At 38.1% G+C, this 22,321-nt stretch overlaps 2 protein-coding genes across 2 annotated transcripts in view; one reads left to right on the plus strand and one right to left on the minus strand.

Moving 5' to 3' along the window:
* Positions 1–22,321, minus strand: part of pacsin1a (protein kinase C and casein kinase substrate in neurons 1a) — a 257,166-nt gene that overhangs the window by 158,740 nt on the left and 76,105 nt on the right. The window lies entirely within an intron of this gene.
* Positions 2,275–22,321, plus strand: part of LOC309480633 (pancreatic secretory granule membrane major glycoprotein GP2) — a 31,437-nt gene continuing 11,390 nt past the window's right edge. Inside the window, exons 1-6 of the mRNA XM_082145252.1 lie at positions 2,275–2,401; positions 3,345–3,440; positions 3,519–3,636; positions 7,043–7,144; positions 7,252–7,436; positions 7,554–7,708. Coding sequence (XP_082001378.1) covers positions 7,287–7,436; positions 7,554–7,708 — 305 coding nt within the window. The 5' untranslated portion in view covers positions 2,275–2,401; positions 3,345–3,440; positions 3,519–3,636; positions 7,043–7,144; positions 7,252–7,286. The remainder of the gene's footprint in view (positions 2,402–3,344; positions 3,441–3,518; positions 3,637–7,042; positions 7,145–7,251; positions 7,437–7,553; positions 7,709–22,321) is intronic.

Below are 22,321 nucleotides of genomic sequence, written 5' to 3' on the forward strand. Positions count from 1 at the left end.
TTTTACACAGATTTCAATCAAGCCATCTTTTGAATTAAGAACATACGATCGTACTGATAGGAGACAAGACACACTTTCATTCAAACCTCTAATAGTTATAACAAATCATGACTTATATATGGGATCTAAGCATATTAGACACACATATAGGTGGTAGTCACAACATAGAATTATGTAGTTGTATGATGTTTGATTATAAGTCCATCGAAAATTGTTCTGGGATGATTTTATGTATTTTTGTAGGTAAAATCTCAGTCTCTGTGGTTTGAAGAGATTTTACACCCTGGGTCATTCAGAGGTCCTTAAGAAAATGGTGGTCTGTTTAGTATATCTGTCGTGGGCTCAAGCAGCTTCTGCTGTTATCTTGATCGAGCACTGAGCTGTGCCATCTCTGAACCAATCTGTCTTTCCAAAACTATCAAACGTTGACAACGTTCTTCCTTTAGTTGGGCTCATCTCTTTGATGCTTGCATGGCCATAAAGTTCATAGCTGGGGGTTTTCGTTGGTTGGCGTAGACTGGTTGGAGCCTTGTTTTTATGGCTCTGGATTGGTGATTTGGGGTCTGGAATGTTGAGTTCTGTGTGGAGTTATGTTTGAACAAATCACCTGGAAGATTAATTTGTGTTTGCTTCACCCTCAAATCCTACACTAGAAAATCTGACAGATTGTAGTAGTCGGCTGTACTCTCCACAACCTTGCACATTTAGAAACGGCCTGCAACCTGGGGAACTGCCCTTGGCAAATTCTGATGGGCAGTAGTTTTGTGGCCGTAATACTCTAACTCCAGTACCATATTTACATCATTCGTGTTGTGAATCGGGTTCTAAAATCATATGGGACACATAAAAAGAGACAACAGCAGACATCCCAAGTCTCCCGGAAGTTGCGGGAGTCTCCCGCATATTGATAGCGGCTCCCTGATACCCGCAAATTAGTTAAAATCTCCCGGAATCTAGAGCGAGCGAGCAAGAGCGCGCACGGCAGAGAGGGAGAGGGAGCGAGAGATCTTGCGTGTGTGCCTCATGAAGCTTAAGACAGAGCATCCTGATTGGCCTGTTTCGGTAAGTCAACCAATCAATTGTCAGTGTGGACGGGCTTTTATCTCTTCTTTAGAACCGAATTAATTAGTTAAGTGTATCTAGAAACAGGAGTGCCATGGCAGAGGGAGAGTGACACAAAAAACTAAAGTATAAGACACATTTTACGCCAGACTACACGAAAGTGTACCCCTGTCTTATAAGAGTAAAACATAATGACAGTCTTGCACACTGTACAGTTTGGAACACTGACTTCAGCATTGCCCATGGCGGGTTAAATTATTGTAAAAGACATGTTGAGGTGAGTTTAACAAGTTTCATTTCATTCATGTGCATATTATTCAGGCCGGCAAGTTCCCAAGGCTACATGAAAACAACAAACTCCTTAGACCTGTTTAAAGCTGCAATGGAAAATAAATAAAAGCAGTTTACATAAATAGTATATGCAGCTTATATAAATAGTAAAAGTAATCTACATATTTTAACATAATTAACAAATAATTGCATAGGCCTATAGCCTAAATGTCATATCCTTGTGGGGGAGGGGGTTTGGGATACCTCCCTGAAATGACTTTTTGCAGGTTGGGATGTCTGCAACAGTATAAACCAGCACAATTAATTCTTAGTGAATTCCCCTTTACAACTTTTAACCAGTGCAGTGTTTGTGTGAGAGCTTATGTTTCTAGGAAGAACTAAAGGATTCCTTCTCACTTACATTTTTCCTAGTGCCATCTAAATTCCTACCATTCGGGAATGGAGACATAGTAACCCCCCGACTGGATAACGGAAGCTCTGAAGCCATTATATTGCAGCAGCCTTTCAAATATTTTGGACGCACACACTATCAGACCTTTGTAAGCATTTTTATTTGTCGTTTTACATATTTTTTTAATCTACTTGATTCATACTACTAAATTCATAAGTGTATTTTGACTTTGACTTATATCTTAATGTATAAGTTTTTGTAATTGTCAAATTCAGAAGTCTTTTGATTCATAGTTAACTAGTAGAAATTGTGGCAAATTCTACTTTTTAATTCTGTCAGTATATTTCCTCTTACAACACAAAAATGTTTTGTGCTAAACTTTAGGTGAACAACAATGGCCTTGTAACATTTACTGAGCAGCTGTCCGACAACATCCCACTTCTGAATTGTGGAAGAGACTTCATTGCTCCTCTTTGGACTCACCTTGACAATAGACGTGGAGGAACTATCTCCTATAGAGAGGACACAAGCAGCACTGTACTGGCACAAGTCACTGCAGCTGTTAACCAGTATTTTCCTAACCTTCCCATTCCTTTTAATACTACATCAGCCTTTGTGGCTACCTGGGACAGTGTGCCGTACTCCTCTGGTGAAGGGGTAAGACCTAATTTATCAGTACTAGGGGTGGGCGATATGACCTAAATCTTATTTTACGATATAAGTAATTTTATTTCACGATAAGTCATGTTTGCTTTAAATAAGGTTTTTATAATATCAACATTTTTGATACCATAGACATTTCATAATTATTGTCACCAATGTCAGTATCACAAAAAACTAATACTAGCCTAAGAACAACAAAAAACTGAAGCTTACTGAAGAATAGACATTTACATTTAAATAGTTAGTGATCGAATAAAAACAAATAAACTAATTACAAGCAATAGCAAAAAACTCAAATAGACCTACCTGAAAAACTTCAAGCACTAAATAAGAAATGCTACATAAATTGTGATTTAGTCCAGAGCAGTAAGTGATTTTCTCTCTTGTTGCTTGATTAATATGATTGAAGACAGCAGGAATATTAGGCTGCTCTCACTTTAAGAGCTGCCCGGATCCAATTCACTCTGTTGTCTTTACTTTTTCAATTTTCTATGTTCACTTAAGGCATAAATTACTGTATTTACTAGGATACTTGCAAAGACAGGCATTTTGACATACAAGTGTGTGTATGTAATCATACAAGGCAAATAAAGTGCCAAAATAACCCTGTTCAGTATACGCGCTTACTGAGCAGCGGGCTTCACGTGAGCGCATCTCTTCACGACAGCGCTCAGAAACAGTCTCTCAGACGGTGCACATTTAGCAAAACGATGCTGTTCTGTTTTGCTGCCTATTGCGCCTCAATGGTTTAAAATCACTTGTTTTTAAATCACAATGCTTAAAAAATAAATGCAAACGTTAAGCGTTCGTGACGTGCACACAGCACACACAGCAACGTCACGTGAGGTATATCGCCCACCCCTACTCTATCAATATTATCCAGTACTGTGTATTTTACTTTGAAAGATTCTGAATGCTGTTCATCTGTGTTTTGAAGGTAGTTACTTTTCAATTGGTTTTGCTCTCAAATGCTGACCACTCCTTCATCCTCTTCAACTATGGCAACATTGCAGAAACAAGACAACAATGGCTAGTAAGTCTCAAAGTGTTGTTGCAATTTAAAAGAGAATAAGTTTACAAACTGTCAATTTACATATCTTTTTTTATGCAGGCTCATTATGGCACAGTGGACTTTGCGCACTCATTTACTTCCTTACTGACATCCTCTGAATTGTCATCCAACAGCAATGTCAATGTTAATGGTCGCTGGGTTTTTCAGGTTTACAATGGTAATGTAATTTCTTTTCAATCATTTTTATTTAGCATTCTCTGTATGGCCCCTGCACAGTACTTCTTTTGTTTGAATTTTTCTTGTTATGTTGATACCTGTTCAAGTACTAGTGTGTCTTAAATGATTCTGATTGAGAACAAATAGAAATGAATTAGTTTTTTACTGGCTAAAGAAATGAGATAGAGAAACTGGGCCACAATCTGAGGTAATGTTTGAGACCTGAGGCCTTCAAAACAGAAATAAAAGAGCATATTTTGAAGAGTAACAGGACTATCTTAGCATACCAATGAGTAAAGTTAAAAACAACAATTGAAAACGATGATAGATCCACATTAACCAAGAGATATTTATTTGCAGAGCAGCACAGTGGCTCAGTGGATAGCACTGATGTCTCACATCAAGACAGTCCCCGGTTTGAGTCCTGACTGAACCAACTATGCAAACTATGTGGAGTTTTCCTGTTCTCCCTGTGTCTGCATTGTCTGCATTGTCTTTGGCAATGGGGTTAGTTCACCCAAAAATGAAAATCCTGTCAGTAATTACTCACCCTCATTTTGTTCCAACCTCGTAAGACTTTTGTTCATCTTCTGAACACAAATTAAGATATTTTTGATGATTTCTGACTCCTCCATAGGCTGCTAGGTAATTGCATCTGCCGGCCCAGAAAAGTTAGTAAAGACATCTTTAATAGTCCAAATGACTACAGTGGCTCAACCTTAAGTTTATCAAGCGACGAGAATACATTTTGTGTGAAAAACAAAACAACAATAACGACTTTATTCAACTATTTATTTACTTCCGTGTGGGCCTCTGATGTGAGTTCACGAGAGCGCCACGACGCATGCGCGAGAACTGAGAAACCGTTCCAAAGATGAACAAAAGTCTTACGGGGTTGGAACAACATGAGGGTGAGTAATTACTGACAGACTTCATTTTTGGGTGAACTAACCCTTTAAAAAACTTCTGTCAGGATTTACTAAAGACATGAAGTGAAAAATTTGTGATGAAAACATGTGGAGAGTGTATTTTTGCAGCCACCCTTATGACATGTGCATTTATAGGAGTTTTAAAAAATGTCAGCACACCAAGGCTCCAAAAATGCAAATGCAAATAATAATAATAATAATAATGGACTAATAAAGGTAACGTTTCGACAAAGAGTCCGAGGGCCCTATCTTGCACCCAGCGCAATTGACTTTGTACACCGACACATGTATCATTCCTATTTTGCACCCGACGCACAACAGACTTTTCCCTCCACAGACGCACGTCGGTAAATTAGGAAATGAACTTGCGCTCCCGGGGGCGGTTCAGCGAAAAGAGGAGGCGTGTTGCGGCGCAAACGTTCCCTGGTGCTATTTTGCAGTTTCAGAAAACAATTCCGCCACAGACCAGGAAAAACCTAGTCTAAAGTCAGTGGCGCGTTATTCAGATGCTATTTTATGGCTGCTTGGCCATAATGTAGCGTGTGCACAACGCGCATACACTTTGCTTCTCTCATCTACACACAGACGCAGCAGTTGCCATTTTTGCAAACCATACATAATTACAAGGAAAAATATTCCACACAAGGGAAATCATGGTGGTGTCCATGAAGATGTGAAAAAATAGGCATAAATCTAGCTTACACATTTACCAAAATTATTATACACCTGTTTAACCGAAGCTAATTTGGGTGGGTTTCTCCATCCCCATACAATGTCACTTCTCCGTCTTTTACGGCCCTGACGAGAACTGGCCTCCTCGGCAGTGAACCGCTCCTGGCGTGCGTCTGGCAAATCCGCCGTTATAATAGCAATCTGCCATGGAACAAGCGTGCCTGCTCTTAAAGGGAATGTGAGATGATGCTCTGATTGGTTTATTTCACGTTACGCCTAAACCACACCTATGAGTAATGTAGCTACTTCAGACCAACCCATTTTAGATTTGCGTCGGGCGCAAGAGTCATTTATCCCGCCGGTTTAATATCAACAGCGCTCGAGATCCGCCCACAAAGTTACTTGAATTTCGCGTTTGATACTTGCGTTTCAGGTCGTTAAAACAGGGCCCTATGTGCTCAAAACATTACCCATAATTTGTGTGTCCATTTTTCTTTTTTTTTTTCTTTTTTTTTTTTTTTGGAGCCTTGGTGCAACTTTTTCCCCCGGATTTCAATTATTTCTTGTGTCGAGCACCAATCTTGAGATTATTATTATTTTTTGCTGGTGATGTGCGTGCTTTGGTCCTGTTTTTTTTATTTATAAGAGTTTCCCTTTTAAACGCAAAATGTATGTGACACAAGTATTTAAAATGCCCATGTCTTAATCCTTTTTGCGCTTGACATGGCTGCAATTGTTACGATTAGGAGGAGGCAATACAGAGAACAGAGCGTGCATGGTAGAAGGGAGAGAATCTTTTCCACTCTTGTTAATTTATTCGGAATGCCAGAGGAAGACGTTATTTGAAGGGTTTTATTCTAGCTTCTTGCATTCTTTTTATCAAAGTAAGTTTCATAAAAAAGTATCATTTTGAATAAACAGCGGAGAAAATCGCATTATTGTCAAAGACAACAATGTGCATAAGCAACGCTTTTATTGCTTGGTATTCTTTTTTGCCCGTGTTTTACTCCTGAGATTATGTACTCACAAGAACGTACTAGCCTATTCATATATTAGCAATGTAGAGACTACAGTATATAAACTATAATTAAACTATAAACTAATTGCTTGTTAATTATTTGTTAGTACTTTATAATGTTATTACTGTATACACCTGATTCAACTCATCAGCTCATCAGAAGAAACTACAGAATATGTAATGGGTGTGTCAGACAGAGGAGACACAAACAATGTGCAGTGTTGGGGTCCACCAGGACCAGGGTTGAGAAACACTGCTATATGTTTTCCTAATGGTCAGGTGTCCCAATACATTTGACCATTTATTGTAAGTTATCCATTTGTAGTGTGAAATACTTGTATTTGGTATACATGCATTGTTTAGAGAATGCTATATTATTAAATCTGAGCATTTGACAACAGTTTGATCAGGTTTTTTCATTGCAAAAATGTTGATTGATGATCGTTTCATATGTTTACAGAGATAGTTTCAAAAGATTTTGTTTGCAGTTTCAGTTGTTCTGCTTTTTTCAGTAGTCAAAATATTGAGTTCATCATGTCTTTTTATTTTATTAATGTGTACTAAATGCATTTTTTTAAATGCTATGGTGCAATATATGCCAACTGACACCAAAATGCAATATTGTGAAAGGTATCCTGGGTATAGTAATTTATAATAAAAGGAAATAAGCACATACATTAACTTTTTTAGGGAGAAGGGGATAGGAGGGGGAGTTGATCCATACATTTTTCTGTCTTGTTTTACCTTAGCTACTATGATATTCTGATTTTTCATCTCTTTTCATTTAGTTTGTGATACCTTAAACTGCACTGGAAATGAGGTTTGTCGTTTTAGAGATGGCTATGGCTGTGGTTGCTTGGAAGGACAAAGACCTAATCCTGAAATCTTTGGTAAGTTTGCTGAAGCAGATGTACTGCACTGCAAATAAATTGGATCAACACAAATGGCAACACGGGCTAATACAAGAGATAATTCACTGAATCCTCTTTCTGTTCAGATGCCACAGAGTTCTGTGCCAGCAGCACTGGCACCATGTCTCTTTCCCGCTGCCAACTCTTTGAATCTGATTTTCCTCCTGAGATCCTGCACCTAAATGATCCCAACTGCACAGGGACTGTTAAAGATGGCAGGGTTCTGTTTCATTTTGACAATAAAGACCACATCTGTGGTACCACTCTATCGGTAATGCTTGGTTTATTATCCGTTCCTCACCAGTGATACTGATGATGTATTTTAATCTATACATCTGTGACGATTAGTAAACTGACTTAAGATTGATATTTGTTAATGTCCTCACAGAGCAATGGCACTCACTTCATCTACCAAAACTCCATTCATTCTAACTTGCCGATGGGTGTTATTACAAGACTGAGATGGATGAATATTACATTTTCTTGTGTGTACCCTCTGATCCAGACTCTCTCTATGCCCAAGGACATTCAAGCTGAACAGAGGTAGGAACGAAATATGTAAGATTTGTAATTTGTGTGAGATTGGAAATGTCCCATATATTTGAATCATTTGGTTGCCTTCTTCATTCTCTGTTTAATTAGATCATAGTAACTCTGCAGTAGGGTTGGGAATTCTTTCTTTCTTTCTTTCAAAGGACAGCTTTACTTCAAGTGTCAAAGCAAAAACAAAAAAACAATACAGGGATTGTATAGTTTTGTTTTCCTTTGTTTGCACTCTTACACTGTGTCTACACGGGGGAAACTGTTGTTGTGTCATGCTGGAACGGTTTAAGGCTGTCTTCAGTGGAGGTCAGTGTGAACGTTCCAAATCCATTAGTCCTGTTTTCGAAAGTAGCACAAGTATCAGAAATATAATGAGGCATCAGTATACTGTTGGACATCAGTTTACAGGAGAGGAACCAATCAGAAACTGCTCTCTTGCCCCAAAGGGGTGTGACGATATCTTTCAATATTCAAAATGAGACAAAATTTCTTGTCAAGGTGAAAAGCTGTCATGCAATATCAGTATGACGGAGTTGAGTTTGTGGCAAAACCTTTTACAGTGCTTGCATTATGTTGTTCTGTCTCCTACTCAGAAAGTAGAACTAAAATGGCATTCATTTCAAGATAGGGCTAACAAGATTCCTCGATTAAATTGTGCTCGATTTACAAAACAAAATCCTCGATTGCAATTTACCTATGTCGTTTAAACAGGAAAATAACAGAAGTGGCTAGGGGTGTAACGATCGTTGTAAGGGGTGTAAAATCGTGGTATGATATATCTTGATGCAAAAATGTTACGATGTGTATCGTAGAGTTATGGTGATTTTTTTTTACGATATGATGTCCACTTTATCCTATTGGTTGAGCTACTGCACCTGTGCAACACATCAAGCGTAGCGTTAGTTCTGGCAGGTCACGTTAGTCAAGCTCGCATCAGCTGACTCTCAGCTGATCCACATCTACCTATAGGAATACGAAGCCTATCACCGTATACATATATAAGCTCCTTCAGTATTATCAGCAGCTATCGTGTTTCTCAGGAGCGAATTACCCTCCTCCATCCCCAGCTCCTCCTCTCGCCCAGTCAGGATTTGGCATTCTGATTCCCCTTGAATCAGAATGAATTCTCGAATTATGTTGTACTTTACAATCTTGAATTACATATATTTGCAAACATTCATGTTGGTTCTGTTCAGTTTACCCTGAGGGGGGTTACTACTGCTCTCGCCCAGAACGGAACCATACTGCCAATCCTAACTGTGTGCTAATTGTCAATCGTATTTGACGGTAGTGGTCCTGACAGAAGTGCATTCACTGCCTTCACAATCACAGAAATCGCTTGAACTGAGCAGTAGCTGGGCAAAATGAGTTCAACTGAAATAGAAATAGAGGATGCCCCGTCCACTTATAAGTCTGACGTCTGGCAGCATTTTATTTTTCCAGTCACTCGACAGGAGGACGGTAAAAAACAAACAGACAGAACTGTAAAATACTGTAAACAAACATTGTTATACACAACGCCAAACACTAAAAATATGATGTGTCATTTAAAACGGCACCACAATGACAAACTCCTGCAACTGGGTGTGAAAAAAAGAGTGAAAGAAGGCCAAACATCTATACAAATGTAGTTTCACTTCAATGTGGTCTCAGTCAAGTGCAAAAGCTCAAGAAATAACCAGGTGTACTTGAGTTTTTAATCGCAAAAGACAAGAGACCATTCTCTGTTGTCGACATTGTTGGATTTCGCTTTTTCACACACTAGTACAAACATAGCCGAAGTTTTAAAAGCGGCCATGGGCTTGAAAGATCTGCTCATAGCATTGCTGTCGTTACAGACAATGCATGCAACATGTAGGTGGCAGTGAGAGAAGACGGGTTGTAACCTCATATTAACCCTCTGAGTTCGAGAAACGCGCCGACGCGTTTTGCTGGATTTTTTTCACATAGCAGCAACATAAACTTAAATTACTCCGTCATTTATGGTTATACAGAAAAAAGAAATATAAAAAAATAATCTGAGATATTTCTACTTTTGTATGTGTCCACTTACAATCAAATCAAAACATTGTGCTTTTGTAAAATAAAGAAAATAAACAGGGTGTGCGTCCGTCTATAAACTGAAACAAAACTCAGCGAATACTTCTCACACATTTATGAGCCATATACCTTTATACACATTTAAGTGTGTACTTTTAAATGATCGGATTCAAACTGAAAACAAATATTCTCTGTTTAAGTAATTTGTATAAAACCAACAGGATGTCCAGTATCTCAAACGCTTGCTAATTACTTTTTAATTCGACACGCGCACTCGCGCAAAAGAGATTCACATGCAAATCTCCACATGGAATGCGAACGCCCTCGTTACCTCAAACACAAAACACCAAAACACTTCACAAGTCTCTACTTTTCGTCGAGTTTGGAAGACACGTCTGAGCTTACATTGGATTTACCTAAGAAGAAGAAGAACGCGATTTGAAGACAAGAAAGATGTAAGGTAAGAAATTCTTACTTATTAGTTTATGGTATTGTTGCATAAACTTCACATTGCAGTTGAACTGTTGCTAGATATATGGTGAATATTATACTATTTAGACCCGTGTTTACTGTTAAATACTGTTTGTGGATATCTGCTCAAACATAGATATGTATAACCATAATGTTTAATATTTTTGAGTGCGATGGCGTTTGAATGTATCATATTTTGGAGCGCGCTGTGGTATCACATTTTGGAGCGCGCTGTGCGTTTGAATGTATCATATTTTGGAGCGCGATTGCGTTTGAAAGGAAAAATGCACCAAACATTAGGCTTTATGTTTTTACTATTATCTCATTTCATATCATCATAACGAATGGAAACATTTGAAGTAACATATGATAATCAATATATTTTTCTCTAGCGTAGTTGTTCTTGAAATCTTTTGGAAGATTTAATTTATTGTTATTATTATTTTATGCAGCACTGCGTAGCCTATGCCTACAAGGCACAACAAACCTGGTGTTCATTATATATTGTTGGAAACGTGTGTGTGTGTGTATTCTGTGAATTTTAAAAAGAAATTTGAACCAGAAAAATCTAAAATCTATTCCCAAAATCGTGCAGCCCTATAGTTTCTCTTGATATCAGTATGTTCACAGTTTTTTCTTTTTTTTTTTCTTTCAGGGACCAGATGCCACTGAGTCCTGCTGACTTCAACATTCACATGAGTCTCTGTACATGAACATGGTAAAGTGAAAATCAAACACCTTGGAAATGAAAGGTATGTACAATGTTTTTAGGAATGGCACAAAGGTCTCTGTCTTTGGATCATTGTTTTCAATGTGCTCTTTTGTCATTTGTTGTGTATTTTTGGATTGTGTTGTGTTGTAAATAAATCCAAACAATCTAAAAGCCATTCTTTTTTTAAATCTCCTCATTCTTTGTGCAAGGTTGCTCTGAATGACAGGGCCTGATCGCTCCTAATAGGGCAGTTAGGGGAGTGTCTTTGTCTTTCTCAGGTGTTAAAGCCTTACATATTCATGAGATGATCAAGCCTCTTCGCATATGGCTTTGTCACACAAAACACGTCTTAGAAATTTTAAATCAATATATTGTCTTATCTGAATGAGCAGTCAGGGTGATTTTCACATAGTTTTGGAGCAAATATTCTAGGCTACGTCATACAAAAGTCTTGTGAAGAAATAATCAGTATGGGTTTCATGGCCTTATTTCAGTGAGAATTTTTTTTTGTATTTTCACAAACCACCCATAAATGTCATTATCTCAAAACTACAAACTTTTACATACATGCTGCTGATATATTATTGTAGCAGAGTTTGTGCTGAATACAGTGTAATTAGACTTTAGCCATGAAAATGTCACTAGTAACAGAAAAAAACACAAATGTCAGAGCATGTCAGAACACCTCCAGGGCCCAGAAAACCGCTCAGACCTCAGAGGGTTAAGTGTTTTTCGCACACATTGAATCTTGCTTCGCAAGCAGGATTGCATGTTCCCCGCATTAGTCGCTTGCTTGGTCACGTGAGGAAAATCGTGGCTTTCTTTCACCGCAGTGCAACAGCAACAGCTGTGCTTGCGGCAAAGCAAAATATGCTTGATATCGCATCGCATAAGTTTATCATGGATGTTGTTAGATGATGGAACAGCTCAATGGAAATGCTATATCGAGCAACAAGCAGCTATAACGGCAGCCCTCTTGAGCACAGAGGTGCGCAATGCCCGTCAACTCGATACTCTGGATAGTGCCGACACCAGTCATACCGAAGAAATAGTAAATCACCTTAAACCGAAAAAAAACACTGTCCTGTCTGATGAAAAGAGCACCAGCCTGTCACATGATTGAACAGAGCATGACACTGGATGAGAAAGACTCTACAACTATAGCTAACATGAAGACTGCCATCCTGCAAAACCTCTCAAGCAGATACACAAAGGAACAGGATTATCTGCTTGAGAGTACTCCCTTGGACCCCAGATTTCGATCGTTGCCCCACTTACTCCTTGAACATCGTGAAGAGGTTTTCCACCGGTTGAAGAACAAATCTAACTAGTTACAGCAGGTATGTCTGCATTACGTCAAGTCACAGTTTATGCATTCAGGTATGGACGATATGGGCATTTTGCCAGGAGCATACAAAAAAAATGTAATGGTGATTTGTGTGATCAGTTTTCTATTGCTCATTTGCATGCCACGCTAATTATATTATATAGCCGTGTGGGTTAGTTAATCTTGTTGTAGTGGCCACCCTGATTCTAGATTTTGAGCAGGTTCATTTTAATTACAGTAACAGTTTTCCAGGATCTCCTTTCCAAAAGGTTAGGAAGAAATAAAAATGGTAGTTCATTTTATAATTTGCATTCGTTGTTCTAATAAGCTTTGAAAATAAGATAGCTACACTCTGAGAATCTACTGAATTTCCAATATAGATACTCACCACCTCATATTAGGGGGGGGTATAAACTGTGTACTCTCTCCAAAACTAGACTGCAGTTTATCTAGATTGTGCCCTGAATCCAAGTCATCCCAAACAGTTAATCTTTTTCTTTAGACATATGGTTTGACTGATATATGGCGGTTTAGAAATCCTACCTCTAGAGGTTATTCTTTCTTTTCTCCAGTTCATTCTCACGAATCGATTATTTTTTTAATGATGATAAACTTCTTAAATGGTCGCTGACTGTAAATACCAATCCATAGTCATTTCGGACCATGCCCCCTTGAAATGAAGCTAAGCATTCCAGGCATAGATCCTGGATACCGCCCATGGAGGTTCAACCCCCTCCTCCTTTCAGATGAAACTTTTATGAATTTTTTTAAATCAGAGATTGATCTCTTTCTGTTTCACAATAAGACCCCGAGGATGTATTTTTTTTAACAATTTGGGAAACACTGAAAGCATATCTGATGGGGTAGATTATTTCATATGGTTCAATGCAGAGGAAAGCCACCGCCAAACGTCTTAGGCAGCTGTAGGACGATATTTTGAAATTAGATATTAGACACAGCCACTCACCATCTAATGATATACTTAAACATCGTCTGATGCTTAAGACAGAGTTTGACCTCCTCTCGACATGTCAAGCAGAAAGCCTTATACTAAAATCTAGGCATATTTCGTATGAATATGGAGAGAGGGCTGGGAAAATTTTAGCACCTGTTGCGTTAGAAGACTGCTAATCAGCATATCTTGGAGATTAGTGATGAACAAGGTCAAATCATATGGAGAAAATGGGTCAAGATCATATAGAGATAAACTCATGTTTTCGTCGCTATTACGCTGCCCTTTACACTTAAGAACTACCATATGATAATTCTGCCCTAGACACATTTTTTCATAGTTTGGATATTCCCAAATTGGACCCAGATTCGGCATCCGACCTAGAGAAAGACATTTCGGTAGAAGAGATCATAGACGCAATTAGAAGTATGCAATGTGGCAAGTCACCAGGGCCTTGAAAAAAATTCAGACACACTTGCCCCTCTGCTCCTCACTGTATTCAAAGAATCTTTGTCCTCTAATTCTCTACCCCCAACTATGCGTGAAGCAACTATTTCTCTTATTTTGGAGAAAGAGTCCCTCTCAGTGCAACTCCTATCGTCCCATTTCCCTCCTAAACTTAGATGTTAAGATTCTTGCGAAACTGCTAGCCCGACGTCTTGAGGCGCTTGTTTCCTCCATTATTTCGTCGGATCAGACTGGCTTCATAAAGAATCGGTATTCCTTTTTTAATGTTAGAAGTCTTTTAAATATTATTTACAGTCCCTCCCCACCTGACATACCAGAGGTTTTGATATCGCTTGATGCAGAAAAAGCCTTTGATCGGGTGGAGTGGGACTATCTCTTCTGCACTCTAGGAAGATTTGGTTTTGGCCCCAATTTCATATCATGGGTTAAAATCCTATATTCCTCCCCAATGGCAGCATTTCGCACCAATATTCGATCTGCCTTATTTAGTTTACAAAGAGGCACCAGACAAGGCTGCCCGCTGTCTCCACTTTTATTTTCCATTGCATTCGAGCCACTGGCTTTAGCCATACGGCAAGATACTTTTATTGAAAAAATTCATAGAGGGGATATGGAGTGTAAAATCTCGCTCTATGCAGATGACATATTGTTATATTTATCAAATCCGCCTTGTCTCCCTAAAGAATTTAACATTTTGGAAAGATTTAGTGGGATATCTGGCTACAAAATAAATTTTCAAAAAAGTGAATTATGCCAATCAATGCAGCTGCTACATGTAATTTCTTTCAATTCGATTCCTTTTAAAGTTGCCACAAAAAAAGATTAAATATTTGGGAATCTGGGCTACACACAAAATTACAAGGACCTCCATAGAGCTAACCTCCTGCCCCTGATAGAAGGTCTGAAACGGGATGTCAAATGCTGGGACCTGCTGCCCCTCTCTTTAAGTGGAAGAATTAATACTATTAAGATGAATGTACTGCCTAAGTTCCTATATCTCTTTCAAAATCTTCAATTTTTTTTTTGACCAAATACTACTTCAACTCCATAGACAAACTTATATGAGCATTTATCTGGAACAACAAAAAATCCTCGGATTCGGAAAAGACCCGCACCCTAAGCGGCATGCAAATCCCAATTTTATTGGGTGGCCAAATTACTGGGCGGCCGATATCAGACGACTGACTTACTGGATGAGGGCCAATAATAGTTATGACTCCCCTAAATGGCTTAGTTTGGAGAAAATCTCCTGCAAACCTGTCTCCCTATCCTCTTTAATGTGATCTGAACCTCCAATACTTGAACCTGCCTCTCACAATTCCTCTAACCCTATGTTGACACAATCCCCTAAAAATATGGAATCAATTAAGGAAATCATTTGCCCTTCGTAGCCTCTCCTTATGTGCCCCATTAAGTAAACATATGTTTACTCCTTCAATATTAGATAAAGCTTTTGATATTTGGGTCAAGAGTGATATTACAAGATCTTTATATAGATAAAACTTTTGCATCTTTTGACGAACTGGTAGATTTAAGATTCCCAGGTCACATTTCTTTAGATATCTGCAAGCAAGAAATTTTCTGGTTTCACATACTGATTGTTTTCCTTCATATCCTCCTACATCTCTATTAGACTCTATTTTTAAGGTAAGAAAATACCAAAATAAATTATAGGCAAAATGTTTAATCTCCTTAATCAGCATATAGCTTGGCAAATTTAGATCACTTGAATGGGAGAAGGATTTGAATGAACAAATTTCAGAGACAACTTGGCAGAAAATAATTAAACAGATTAATTCATCATCTATATGTCAACGTCATGTGGTTGTGCAATTCAAGGTGGTACACCTGCTCCATTGGTCGAAGGTTAGGTTTTCTAAATTCAGACCACACCTATTTGTGATAGATGTAGGCAGGCTTCTGCAAGCCATTTACATATGTTCTGGGCATGCCCAAGTTTGTATAACTTTTGGAAATCCGATTTTTGATGTATTTTCAGAAATAATAGGGCTACCAATTGATCCATCTTCTTTTATTGCCATATTCAGTGTTACGGCACAGAACATGCACCTGAGTAGTTATAATTGTAAAATGTTTTGCACACTATTCCCCCCAATTTTTTCATTGGATTAAGGAGATCATGCAATAAACTAGAAAAAAAATAATAATTCTCTTCAAGAGTCTACCCAGAGATTCTATGCAACCTGGCAACCTTTCTTGTCATTTGCTGAAAAATTCAAGTAGGGAATACAGACCCAAAATGTGTATAATTGTTGTAAAAGGGATGGGTTGTGTCGGGGCTTTGACTGTATATTCTGTTTTGTTTTGTTTTTTGTTTCCTTGCATATTACAAAATCTTAAATAAACAGACCTTGTTCAAAAAAATATTGGTGCCCGGGATGTGGACACTGTAGTGTACACCATGAGTTTTTCAAAGCTTAGCTTAAAGGAACCGTATGTAAGATTGTGGCCAAAACTGGTACTGCAATCACTTTCAAATGACTGTAGAGCGGTGTATCCCCTCCCCCTCCCCCTGACTCGAGGTTGCCAGATAGGCTGCAGGATCCAGCAGGAACGTAGGCTGCTACAAGGAGCTTTCAATGCCAAGTGACGAGTCCTACACAGTACGTTTTTTTTCGGACTTTGTCACGACGTATTTCAGATTCACAACGAGGTCTTTTAGGTTTCGTAACGTTAGACATTTTTTATCCAACACGTTTGTAGCTGCAGCTGTGGTAACTAGAGCAGAGCTGGCAACCCGGATACCAAAACACTACTGACTTCATGATTGGTAGATAGGTGGAGGGTGGAGCATCAGGCCAAAACACAACATGACAACATCAACATCAGTTGAGGGCTGCAACTTCACTTTTAAATGACAATATCCTGGCCGGACTACTCTTGTCAGTGATATAAGTATTTGAAATGAACATGATTTCTTAATGTGTAGTGACATATCAGGGCCATTTTATGATTAATTGAAATACGTTTCTTACATATGGTTCCTTTAAAGGTGTGTTAAAAATTAATAGTGCTCATAAATAGCTGTTGAGTATTCTCACTTGAATCAGAGTAGAGGCTTGGACCTGAAACTGTAATATTCGAAGGTTGAAATGTAATGTCCACTAGCACCACTGGGAGAGAATGAGTTGTAATACGGGCTCTGTCACTTTCCTTTTTTGCTAGTAAAGTCGTCTCTGAATGAGGATTCTTGTTGTAACAATGGATAATTCCTCAGATGGTTGCCTGTTTGAACACTTCATTTTGTTAATAATGTTTCTCATTAGTTATAACTTCAAACTGTCAGAACTAACACACCTCCCTCCACTAGGGATGCTCCGATTGATCGGCCATAGATCTGTATCGGCCGATCATCACAATAACCGATCACAATTTGATAACGTCAACTTTAGCGCCTAAGTCATATCATCAGCAGTGTGGAATTATAACAAGGTCTCAAGAAAACGAAACAGAACTCATTTCAGTATGTGTGCACACTTTTAGAAATGGTTTCTGAGCACACACACATAAACGCAGGCACATAAAGCCGCTGCACACACCGCGCGTGAGTACGGAACTGAGTTATTTTTGGCGCCTTATTGGGCTTGAACGGTCCAGTGTTAATTTCGTTAAACAATTTTTTTACAGACGAAAACGAGACAATAACTAAATAAAAACCCGTTTTAAATGAAAACTAGACGAAAATGTTCGGTAGGGACGATTTGGGAAGAGATCCTGTCAGAGCTGATGTTACTGTGTTTGTGGTGGATGCGCAGATTTGAATTGTAACGTGCTGATCTACCCCGCGGGACAAACTAGCTTGTCGGCAGGCGCTTGCTGCATGTCTCATAAAACATGAACTGGATTATTTTATTATCTTATAATGTTTCCTGGGGTGACCTTATAATGTTAGTATGATTTTTACATAAAAAATTATCATAATTTAGAAATAAAAGGCATTTAGCCTCTGATTTGAACACTCTGTTTGAAGGGGCGTGTCTGCTGTGAGACTTCAGTGTAAACGCCCACTGCTGTGATTGGCTTACACGTTTGCATATGAAATAGCTAGTATTACATGTGGAACTCTCTCGAAAACTATAACAACGTTTTTACTATTACAGCTATCAAGATTAACGAATCGTAAAAAGTATTGATCACATATATAGATCTATTCATGAAAGGTTGCAGTGATTAGCATTGAGCAGATGGCAGTCAGTTGGAGATCTAATCATTGCAACTCTCACGAATGCTTTCACCAAATAACAATGCAAACACTATGTAAATGCAGTAAGAGCTTCGTCGTGCAGTGTAACAGCATCATTTCATAACGAGTTTTGGCAAGTGTCTAGGATAAACTCACGCTGTGTAATTGACAGCTTGGGCGATTGGAATTTTTATCCTACCAAGAGAAATTACGTGAAGTTGATCATTTAGTCACTGGCTTGATTTACTGATGCATAAACAGTATTGAGAGATAATCTGTCTGATCTTGAATAATTATACTATAATATTTATATTATAAATATCACTAAAAATCAGTGGTAAAACGTGAGGAAATGCTAGATTTTTTTTATAGCTGACAAAGTTAAAAGTCTAATGAAATACACTGAAATCTTATTTTTGTCCTTTCAAAAGTAACTGAATGCACTGCTACATATATTAGCCTACAGTAATCATAATTCTATTTAAAACATATAAATGTACATGCATATGTATAATTGGGCAATTCCAGCGTTATGGATGTGACATTTGAACTCATAATGACAGGTGAAATGTCTCAGAAAAAAAAAACTTCTTACAATATTTAAATTGGAAATGCATATTCTCAGAGCACCCAATCTGGGGAATTGACAGGCAAAATATGTTTTTCTAAAATATATTTAAGCACCCCCAAAAAAGGAAAATATGCATGCGTTATGGATGTGACGGGAAATGACAGAGTTTTTGGTATACTGTTCGATTTCCTTTGAAGTCTGTGAACTTTTAAGTCCAATGTATAAATATTGCTATCCACATGATGAAGGGGTCTTAGCTGAACATACAAATATCAATGTTTAAAATATATATTTTTTTCTGAAGTGTATTATGAGGAAAAACCAACGTTATGGATGTGACAAAAACCCTGTTATGGATGTGACGCATCTGAAATACATAGAATCTGTTTGGAAAATCAAAAATCAAACCATCATGGCACTTTTGTTGACGCATAATGGCTGTTTTGACATTAAAGGTGGTATCAGTGATTTCAGGCCCAAAAATATTTTTATCACATTCATCTAATCTTTCCTAACGATCCGCTAGCTGCCCGCTCCATAAGCATGCCGTCAAAAAAAAACTCAAAACCAAAACAAATAGTGTTCCAACCAATCACTGACAGGGGGAGGGTGTTGTGAGGTTTTGAGCCAGCTTTTTCTTCAGCTCTGACTTCGCGTGCAGCCGTGCACGAGCACAAAACCTCAGAGCACCCTCCCCCTGTCGGTGATTGGTTGGAACACTATTTGTTTTGGTTTTGAGTGTTTGGCTAAACCATTTGTTTTTGTGTGCAGATCTCAGAGCCTAGGCTGCCTACAGAGACGCGTTTTTTTGACGGCATGCTTATGGGGCGGGCAGCTAGCGGATCGTTAGGAAAGATTAGATGAATGTGATAAAAATATTTTTGGGCCTGAAATCACTGATACCACCTTTAAGAAGACTGTCTGAAATGATTCTGAAGATTCAAAACCATTAGGATCCAAATCAGTGACAAGGCTATTTGATATGACACATTAATATAACTAGATTTTTATTCAATTTATTTTCCCTGATTGTGTGCGGTTTTTAGTATCATCTTACCATTTTATCCATCTGTCGTTATGGTAGGCGTTTAGCTTTAAGATAACGCTATCTTCGAGCTGTCAAAACCTGAGCTTGAATGACAGGAAGCGCGAGCGAATTAGAGGACGCCTGTTTCGCGCCTAAACCAATCAGGTTCCTCGCGCAATTGCAGGACGCCTCTCGATTAGGACGTGAATAGGCTACTATAAACACACAGATGGAACATTAAAGCAGAGACTATTACGGAAGACAGTCAAGATTAAAATACATTAACAATTAATGTTTGTCATATAGGAGTTCAAATCACAGGTTTCCTCCACAGTCAGGTGAACCGATGGTAATTGTCCGTAGATGTGAGTCACTAGCAATCATGTAGCCTACGTTTTTTGTGTCTAAATGATCGCACAGTTTTCGGCCAGTTTATGGATTTTAATGCACAGTCGCGAGTCAAAATCATCACATTTTATTTCGTATAAAAATGATTTGACAAAATAATTGACACGCAATATTATTAGCCTATTATTATTATTATTTTGTCAGCGTGATCGTACCGAGCCTCTAAAGGGACGTGGTGGTGGAAAAAGCACATTTCATACGGATTACACAATCAGAGAGTTGCCTATTTCTTTTCGTTTTGATCTTTCAATCTTTCTATAGATAGGCTATATTTCTGAGAGGCATATGTTGAGTTTCTGTTCAGTTATGAGACGCGCTCAAGTTCACGTGTTGCAAGTGATCGCGCCTGCACCTCCATGTCTATTTATTAAATCCAGGCAATTGGTTGATGAAACTTTGATTTAAAATTAAGATACAATTTATACAAAACGAAATTCACTTTAAAGAACGTCTTTCTACAAAACAAAACTTTAATGAAGTGGCCAAAATCATTTCTGTCTTGAAACAGATCACAATAGTCATATGCATGATTTAATGTGAAGCGTCCGTAACGGTCACGTCCGTAACACATTATTATGGTTGTTCAGAGCAATGTAGTGAGATGAATTGTCGATCCTAATAAGCATAAACATAATTTAGCTTTGTAAATAAAGTTTCAAGTTATTTGCATTTATAATTGTCATATTAAATAAACTAAACCTTTAAAACGTTATGAACGTGACAGTGCACTGAAGCGTCAAGACCTCTTTATTATAGCTCTTATAAATTCAACAGGCAGTGCTGTTATGACCAAATTAGTATATTTATTTCTCAGGCATGCCTCCATCTTTCTGCAAAATGCTTACTGTTAAAATAAAGTTTAAAAAGGGGGGTCTTTGATACCTTTGGCTTTTTTTGAAAGCATGAAATATGGCTGTTTGAAAATGTAATTTAAACATTGTTGCTCACCTCATATCTGGTGGATAAACAAGGCAATTTTCTTAAAATTTTTGTTAAAGCACATTAATACAGTATATTACAGACCTAAATGGACAACTTAAAAAGGGTTTTGTTCTTTTGGTTAAAACTTTATTTTTTTCATGGTAAAGATGACCTTTGCATGGAATTGCCCAATTATGTCATTATAAAATATATATTTGTTTATATACACACTATAAATGCATATTTGAAAATAAGAAATGTTCCGCTTAAAAAAAAAAAAAACGTTCCGTACATAGCCTAGATCTACACGCGCCCTGAACCAACATAATAAAGATGGACAGTGACATAGAAATTTGCACAAATTAAGCATACGTTCCATACAATTGAGGTATTATCGAAATATCTACATTTTAATAACGAGTGATTATTTAACAAAAGGCAAGTAAACCGGTCAGGGTTACATTTTAGACACACACACACACCTCTGGAGAGATAGAAAAGTCCTCGGGACCGCATCACTCGCAAGACGAAACCTGCATTGCTGTACAAGGCCGAAGTCCAAGTCAAGTCAAGTCAAGTCAAGTTTATTTGTATAGCGCTTTTCACAATACAGATTCAGAGCAGCAGCTTCAAAGCAGCTTCACAGTATTAAATTTAAATAATACAACAAAGTTTATTTCAAGAGGAATTTATTGATTGATAAAATTAAATTAAATATCCCCAAAATATCCCCAACTGAGCAAGCCAAAGGCAACAGTGGCAAGGAACCGAAAAACTCCATCAAGTGACCTAATGGTGTCCTAAAACTCCATCAGGTGACCTAATGGAGAAAAAAAAACCTTGGGAGAACCCAGGCTCAGTCGGGGGCCAGTTCTCCTCTGGCATTTATGAGCTAGAGGCCGGATTGTAGTTTGAACTGTGGGATTATATGAATGCCTGGCTGAAGAGATGCGACTTTAATCTAGTTTTAAACTGGGAGAGCGAGTCTGAGCAACGAACAGTATCAGGAAGACTATTCCAGAGTTTTGGAGCCAAATGTGAAAATGCTCTCCCTCCTTTGGTGGTTCTGAATATCCTAGGTATGACCAAAAGCCTTGAATTTAGTGATCTTAAAGAGCGCGATGGATTATAGGGCGATAGAAGATCCGTTAAATAGACTGGAGCTAAGCCGTTTAGGGCTTTATAAGTCAGTAGCAATACCTTGTAATTAATACGGAACTTTATAGGTAACCAATGCAGTGATGATAAAATCGGTGTTATATGATCATATTTTCTTGATCTCGTAAGAACTCTAGCGGCGGCATTTTGGACTAACTGTAGCTTGTTTATTGAGGATGCAGGACAACCAGCTAATAAGGCATTACAGTAATCCAGTCTCGAGGTCATGAATGCATGAACTAACTTTTCTGCATCAGAAACTGATAGCATATTACGTAGCTTAGCAATGTTTCTAAGGTGGAAAAAGGCTGTTTTTGTAACATATGAAATATGATTTTCAAAAGACAGGTTGCA

Source organism: Leuciscus leuciscus (genome assembly GCF_965113295.1).
Source record: "Leuciscus leuciscus genome assembly, chromosome: 18".
NCBI lineage: Eukaryota > Metazoa > Chordata > Actinopteri > Cypriniformes > Leuciscidae > Leuciscus > Leuciscus leuciscus.